This window comes from Frieseomelitta varia, unplaced genomic scaffold (assembly GCF_011392965.1).
Source record: "Frieseomelitta varia isolate USP_RPSP 00005682 unplaced genomic scaffold, Fvar_1.2 scaffold_144, whole genome shotgun sequence".
NCBI classification, from domain to species: Eukaryota; Metazoa; Arthropoda; class Insecta; order Hymenoptera; family Apidae; genus Frieseomelitta; species Frieseomelitta varia.
Genome location: NW_025109128.1, coordinates 237663 through 245233, shown reverse-complemented (window position 1 = coordinate 245233; position 7571 = coordinate 237663). Strand labels below are relative to the sequence as shown.

Sequence of the window (7571 nt, the reverse complement as noted above, 5' to 3'; positions counted from 1 at the left end):
CTTTATTAAATTATTAGTAATTATATATTTTGTGATATTGATAATATTTTTATATAAACAACTAAAATTAATTACGGAGTTATTATTTATTTGTAGTATTGTGATATAAATATAAATTATCATAATCTCTACACTAAACATTGACAGGTGACAGTTTTTCCACAAATTATGAGAAGAAATCTAATTAAGAGGAATCATTTGTGAACTTTTATGGTTGCGCCTTCGACTTTAGAGACCCTAAGCTTGCATTTTATGTTTTGTTTAAGTATATAAAGAATGTTCCAATTTCGTTTACGTTGTTAGTAGTGCCAGCAGTGAGTGCATAATTTCGCGCAAACTATAGTGAATATTAGATTCAGATTTATTTGCGAACGTAACTGATAGCATTATCTTTGAAATATGTGCTCCTGGAGTGCAAATTAGTAGCGTAAAAAATTAAAATTAATTATTCCCTTTATGTGGTTACAGAGCGTTTAGTTCCACCGGTCTTCCACAACGCGGCGCTAGTGTTTCTTACCCCGTAAAACAGAGAAATTTTCATTTGCGAAAAAACCTAATTTAGCGAAATGAATTGTAAACTTTCGTGAGTGTATTACCCTAATTAGACCTTTAGTTTTCTTTTCATATCCCATTTGACCCGTAAAATGCAGAAATAAATATTTTTATAATTAGTACCAGCGAGTTACCGCTAGATGGCGCCACCATGTCCATTTTGTGACAATTCGCACTAATTGCGAGAAAAACCTAATTAAGAGGAATAATTTGCAAACTTTTTTATATTCCTCCTTAAAATTAGGCTTCCCGCTTTCTTTCTATGTGTGTTTTGTCCTAGAAAAACGTGTGTGTAAAAAGTTGAGTTTTTTTTTCAATAGATCAAAGGATGTCCTTGTTGCACACTGTTGCTTTCCTTGTCCAGCGTTATTAGACAAGGAGAGCACTAGCGTGTGACAAGGACAGACATATCTGTGCGGTAAACAAGGAGAGTGATAGTGTGCGACAAGGTCAACAATATAAATTAATTCCGGCACCTATCCTTGGGGTGATCCACACGGTGCGCAGTTTGCGGACTAGATCTTAGGATAGGTCCAGTCCGATACATACTTCCTAGGAGATCCCTCACCCAAGCATTTAGGGCCAAGGGCCGCCATTATCACAGACGAGACATATGATATGATTTATATATGTACCTCGTCTGTTTCTTAAGCTAGAGTGCTCTAAAAAAACCAGTAATTTTTTTCCTGCTGAATTCAGACTCCGAGACAGGAAGTCTCATTTCATGTTCAGTCTACTCTATTTTTAGTCAATGGTAATACATAGTACTAACTAAATGCTAGAGAAGGAGGTGAATACAGTGCTTTGCTAATTGTCCATGAATTTAGAACTTACGACCCTTTATTAACAGAGACATATTTTTTATTATAAGTCTAATCTTTTTTTGTCATAATTTAAAGCACGTATAATTTTCATAAAGTATTAATAATTGCAAAGCAGAATTGAAAAGAGCACTAATGAATGGGCTTAGAAAAATGCACAAATAAAAAGTGCATGGTACGCATATGTGACTTTTTAACCAATACGCATATTTTTTAACTATCAACTAAACCCACCTTTCTTCCTGAATCTCCCAATTTACTAAGCATCATTTCTAGTATATTTCAGTATTTAGAAAGGTATTTAGTAAAGATCTTAATTTGTTTCCACAATGAAATTAATTGAAAGTAATTATTTTATAGAAATAATTTAATGATTAACACATAGTAATATTAATTTACAATGTATTAATTTATTACAACGTGCTAATCATTAATTACAACTAGTAAAATTTAAAATTATGTTTCAATATAGGTCGACAATTTTGAACAGTTCCACGTAAAAGAAAAAAAATCTTCCTGCGTAAGTCATTACTTTTTCAAGAAATATTGTTGCTTTTACGTATTTACGCATTGTAATGGTATATTAAGGATATATTAGGAATAGTATATATTAAGAATAGTATGGTTTGAATCAACTGTACTGATTAACGTAGTTCAATTGAGCACCTCTATACGGAAGTGACAGGAGTTGCGATTGGTAGGGTAGCGTTATTTTATTACGTGTCATGTACGCAAATCTGCATTTCTCGATTGCTTGAGAATCTTGAAACGGGCTTTCGAAGTTCTTTAATATTTGATTATCTTAATTATTAAAGGTATTTGAAATTTGTATTTTTAATTGTTTTAATAGCAAAGTGTACAAGTTTATTATTTATTGTGAAGTGCGTGCATCCTAGTAGCATTTAAAACTGTCATAAACATATGTAATACAAATATAGTACTTCGTTCACATTGTTATTTCATACTTTAAGAAGCAATATTGACGGTATGATTTAAATGACAAACATACCATTTACAAAGATTAACATTTGCGATAAAAACTACTTTCGATCTTGAGCCAAGCTACATTCGTTAATTTTTCTTAGCAGTCATTCAAAAATATTCTGACACTTTAGTGTTCTCCCAGATTTCATTACCAATTTATTTACAAAGAAGATGGTAAGTTCATTTCAACAACCATTAACATATATTTCTTTTTGTAGCAAGAAGATGCGTCAATTGAAGGGCAAGACAAAAGAAACGAATAAACAGAAGAAAGAGAGGAAAAAGGAATTTCTAGAGAACAAACAACGTGTTTTTACAGTTGTGTTGCCAACCATTGCTGCGATATTTGTTGTAATAGCAGCATATGTTTATGTTAAAACCCGTCCAAAAGTTGTTGAATATTAATTGGCGTGTGTTCATTGATCATTAAAACATAATACATAATGTATTTCAAGAATGCTTGGACAGTTCCTTGATACATTTGTACAACTAAATAAGAATTGTTTGAATAAGAACGCAGATTTGAATATCTGCTCATATGGCATTTCATTCCTATCATTCAATAATCAAATATAGACACTGTGTATTAATTATACAACTTTTACAAAATATTTTTCATGCTAAATGTTATAAGATACTGGAATATATATATACATATATATGTATATATATATATGTACCAATTAAGGGGATGTAATTAAGACATTTTTATTATATGAGAAAAAAAAGTATTTGTGCTATCATTGAAGGATCTATCTCTATCGAAGTAGTTAGCTTTCAAATTTGTACATTAAATTGTAGTTTATTGCATTTTCACAAATGTAATTTTGTAAAATGATTGACTTTAGTAGAGAATTGCTCCGATATGAAAAAGATAATTCCAAAAACATTGCATTTTTAGCACAATACATGTTTTTTTCCATATGAGTTATTTTACATAGTTTTATGAAATATCTAGTAACTGTACTATTCTTTAAAATAAGAATAGAGAATATTGTTTTATAAAATATTTGCATAATAAATATAATAAATATGGATATAAAATAATCTTAGTGTACACTTATTATTTCAAAAAAATTATTCTTTTGCATAACAGAAAAATTATTCTTTTTCTTTATCCTGATGTATTTTCTCTATTCGAATAATCTTATGAAATTGCAGCAATTGTGTTTTATATTGTCAAAGACAAGGTACCATCTGCATGGATATTCAATGAACTATGAACATGCAACTTATGGTTATGAAAATAACGATTGAGAACCACTACCTTAACCACGTTATACCAATAGGGAGGTAACACGTACATAGATGTATACATGTGAACTGTCGGCATCTATTTCTTTATAAATTAAACATTTTATTAGTGTTTTAAAAATGAGAAAACATACTATTTGTTTCTCATTTGTAATAATTCTATTTTGGACCAATTCTGTGAAAGGTATATCGACATTTATTGTATTTTCTATGAAACGTCAAAATCAAGTACAGTAACAGATATTGTATATTTTGAAATATTAATGTTATATTAATGTTTCAAATGAAATAAATTGTTATATCTTACATTTTAATTGTTGTAAAGCATTCTATCAAATTCATTGATATCACTTCTGTTCTTTTTTTTTTTTGTTTATTTTTATATTAATCAAAGTTTTATAACTAAGCAACTTCGTAAATATTATTCATTTCAATGTATTACATACAATTGTATTATATTCCATTTAAATAACTAATTACATATTATTATTCTTAAGAAAAGTTATTATAAAATTTATAAATAAAAATATATGTATGTACATAGCTAAAGGTACACAGCATGTGACATGTGGTTCTACTTTAAAATTAATGAATGTGGATTATAAAGTAAGATTACATTCTCATGACATAAAATATGGAAGTGGAAGTGGTCAACAATCAGTAACAGGAACCACAGCAAAAGAAGATGGAAATTCTTATTGGCTTGTGAAAGCAGGAACAAAGAAACAATGTACTAGAGGGTTTGTATCTAGTATTAATTCTTAACACATCTTTTAATAGTAATTAGAATAATTTTTAATAGGACACCAATCAAGTGTGGAGATACTATAAGATTAGAACATATAGCAACGAAAAAGAATCTTCATTCTCATCGTGTTAGTTCACCACTTAGTGGAAAACAAGAGATATCTGCTTATGGTGACAACAAGGGAGAAGGAGATAATGGTGACAATTGGCTTTTAGTATGTCAAACTGAATTTTGGAAAAGAGATGAATCTGTTATGTTAAATCATGTAGACACAGATACGTAAGTTTTTTGCATCTTTGCATCATACGAAACAAAGAATCTTTTCAGTATTTAGAAATGTTTTTATTTTGTAGGTATTTAGCAGTGAGTGGAAGAGTTTATGGTAATCCTATTACTGGCCAGATTGAAGTAATAGGTGAATATTCTGCTTGGTCTCCTCACATTGAATGGGTAACAACAGAAGGAGTATTTATTCATCCTAATGACTTTAAAGCACAACACCATGTACATACCGAATTATAAAATGAATTCTTTAGTTAAATACAGAATTTTTCATGGTAATAGTCTTACAAATATAATTTATCATAAACTGAAATTATGTAAAAACATCAGTATCTGATTATTCCATATTTCTGTAAAGAAAGATTTTTCTACAAAGTAATTTATATACTCTTATATAATATATAAGAAATTAATTGTATCATTAATAATATAATTTTTTTAAAATTGTATATTAAAAAATTTCTGTTACCTATTCATAATTTAAACGACATTCAAATAAAATAAATAATTCTGATTATTTTTGTTGTGATTTTTATTTTATATACATATAATTTATTTATTATTTATATACATATAATTTTAAATTATGTGTAAATGTAATGCAAAATTATTTCGTCATATTGTATTTATGAAAATTTGTGTAAAGAATGTAGTGTTTTATACAGCTACAATATAAAAGTGTAATAATGTAAAAATATGAAACTGTATAGTATAAAAGTATAAATGTATTAAATATATGTGATATTTATTACAATATAATGCAATTTATAATACTTGAGAAATTTATATTTCATTTTATGTATACATGTTCATGAAAAGTTCCTAATGTTTAATTGCTACAAAGCTTCTATTTTTCATTATATTTGCTTTAATTCGTACTTTCCATTGAGATCTCTAGTCCCTATAAGACCATTATATGGAAAAATAATGTTTGAGAGACCATAACTTCCAAAAATTTCTCTCAGAGTTTGTTTTCCTGATAAATTAATATACCGCTGTTTTCCTGTTATGCAGCTATGCAATTTCCATGTTGCATATACCAGACAAATACACAAAATGGAAACTAATATATCAAACATCGTTACAAGTAGTATATAAGTATTTTCTCTAGAATGTAATAATCTAATAAGTGCAACAGGAAAACAGAAATTTAAAAATATATTGAAGGAATCTGTATCTGTTCTTATTACGCGATTAATATTGTCATATAAATATGGACCAAGAGTACATAACGAGTATATACACGTTAAAGATGTATAAAAGCAAAATAGAATAAAATTGCCTACATTTTGTCTTAATATACAAGCACCCAAAAAAAAACAATGATGGTCGCGAAAGTGAAAACACTTCCTGCAAAAAATACAATGTTGTGTTGGCTTACATGTATAACTAATACATTTTTCGCAATACCAGTACTTATATTCAGCATTATTCTCTGCCTTATTATATATTAATAACTTCTTTTCCATAGTTTTAACTTCCATAATTGTTGCATTATGACTTATAGCGTACACTGAATACCAATTTAAATATACTTGAATACAAAAAAATATGAAAACTGGAGTAAGTTTTTCATTAATATATGCTGTTAAAATGATAACAACTATACTATATATCAATGCAATGAATGGACAGACTTTTACAACAATTTGAGGAAATGCTTTCATATTTTCTAGATTTACATGGAACAAACTTGAATAAAATTTAATAAATTTTGAGTTATTATCTTCTTCATATTCCTCTTTATTATTTTTATATTAATCCGCTATATGAGTATTTTTTTTTTCCCTGCAAAGACACACATATTATAAAAATTTTCCTCTTTATTTTTAAATCTTAACGGTAAAATAAAAGTTTGACGTTTATTTCTATAATCTTGTAATATTTACTATTATTATAAATAACGAAAGAAAAAGACGTTTAATGACAGAATTCGATGCATTGATTAACTTACTTTTCAAAAAATAAATATCCACGACGAATGTTCAAAATATATATGTTGTATTGTATTTTCAATATTAGCTAATTGGTAAATTCTTAGAGGTTAGTTCATTGTACTTATTATAACCTCTTCAACATTCTAATTGCCAAATATTTTAATAAAAATTTTGATAGATTACTTTTTTTTTTTAATAAAAAGATAATGTTATTGTAATAATATATGTAATGTCAATAGCGTTCAGTTTTTTCTATTTTCTACACATTCATAAAACATAACTTTTCGGTAAATGCTCCATTCATACTACAGACATCAGCACATAAAAAATGCGAAGCATACAAGATAGAAATGATTTTCAAATTATGAAATTTTAATAAAATATAAAAGAAAAATTAATCTTACGTACTGTATTATATAAAATTAACTATGTTAGGTAAACAACAGGATATTTTATAAAAACAATTATTTTTATTGGTATATTTGCATACATTAAATGTGATTTGGAAAGATAGTAGATTTAATATAAATAAAATGATAAAATTATGTAAAAATTTGACTTTCTTCATTTTGTTAACAAGTTTTTGAGGATACTTTTGAATACACTTACATAGTATAAAAATAAGCTTAAATTATATACACCTTGATATAAATATATAAATGAATAAAATAAATGAATTTCAAAAATAAAAGTTTAATGAACGTCACAATAATTCCAATGATTAAATATTTCTTTTTTAAAATATGTATCACATACCAAATAGGTTTCTCTTCATTGACTCTTTTATGTATATTTATACACTATTTTTGTTATGCTCAAACTTTGTACAATCGTTTTTTTTAAATCAGAAATCGAACTTTGAACTTGTATTTTATTGCTTATAATCATATATATAGTATTAAATAAGCACATTAAATGTATATCATTTTTTATAAAATTATTTTTCTTTTCTTTTGTTTTTACTAAAAAAAAAAAAAAAAATGTAATTTTTTT

At 26.8% G+C, this 7571-nt stretch overlaps 3 protein-coding genes and 1 long non-coding RNA gene across 5 annotated transcripts in view; 2 read left to right on the top strand and 2 right to left on the bottom strand.

Moving 5' to 3' along the window:
* Positions 1–1899: 1899 nt before the first annotated feature.
* On the top strand, positions 1900–2635 carry LOC122533329. The gene is made up of 2 exons (XR_006307683.1): positions 1900–2188; positions 2576–2635. It is a non-coding gene; the product is annotated as an uncharacterized LOC122533329 (long non-coding RNA).
* A 999-nt stretch (positions 2636–3634) lies between these two features.
* Positions 3635–5036, top strand: LOC122533305 (stromal cell-derived factor 2). Its single transcript, XM_043662901.1, has 4 exons — positions 3635–3795; positions 4156–4351; positions 4414–4638; positions 4713–5036. The coding sequence occupies exons 1-4, from the start codon at positions 3732–3734 to the stop codon at positions 4879–4881; spliced, it is 654 nt and encodes a 217-aa protein (XP_043518836.1). The 5' UTR covers positions 3635–3731; the 3' UTR covers positions 4882–5036.
* A 373-nt stretch (positions 5037–5409) lies between these two features.
* On the bottom strand, positions 5410–6915 carry LOC122533292 (palmitoyltransferase ZDHHC22-like). Of its 2 annotated transcripts, none has more exons than XM_043662890.1 (2): positions 6596–6915; positions 5410–6429 (listed from the first exon to the last, which is right to left on the bottom strand). In XM_043662890.1, the coding sequence occupies exon 2, from the start codon at positions 6306–6308 to the stop codon at positions 5499–5501; it is 810 nt and encodes a 269-aa protein (XP_043518825.1). In that variant the 5' UTR covers positions 6309–6429; positions 6596–6915; the 3' UTR covers positions 5410–5498. The 2 variants fall into 2 exon arrangements, with proteins under 2 accessions (XP_043518825.1, XP_043518817.1); XM_043662882.1 differs by having other exon boundaries at positions 6762–6915.
* Positions 6916–7028: 113 nt separating this feature from the next.
* LOC122533273 (nicotinate phosphoribosyltransferase) overlaps positions 7029–7571 on the bottom strand; it is a 6214-nt gene continuing 5671 nt past the window's right edge. Inside the window, exon 13 of the mRNA XM_043662848.1 lies at positions 7029–7540. The gene's annotated coding sequence lies outside the window, so the exon portion shown is untranslated. The remainder of the gene's footprint in view (positions 7541–7571) is intronic.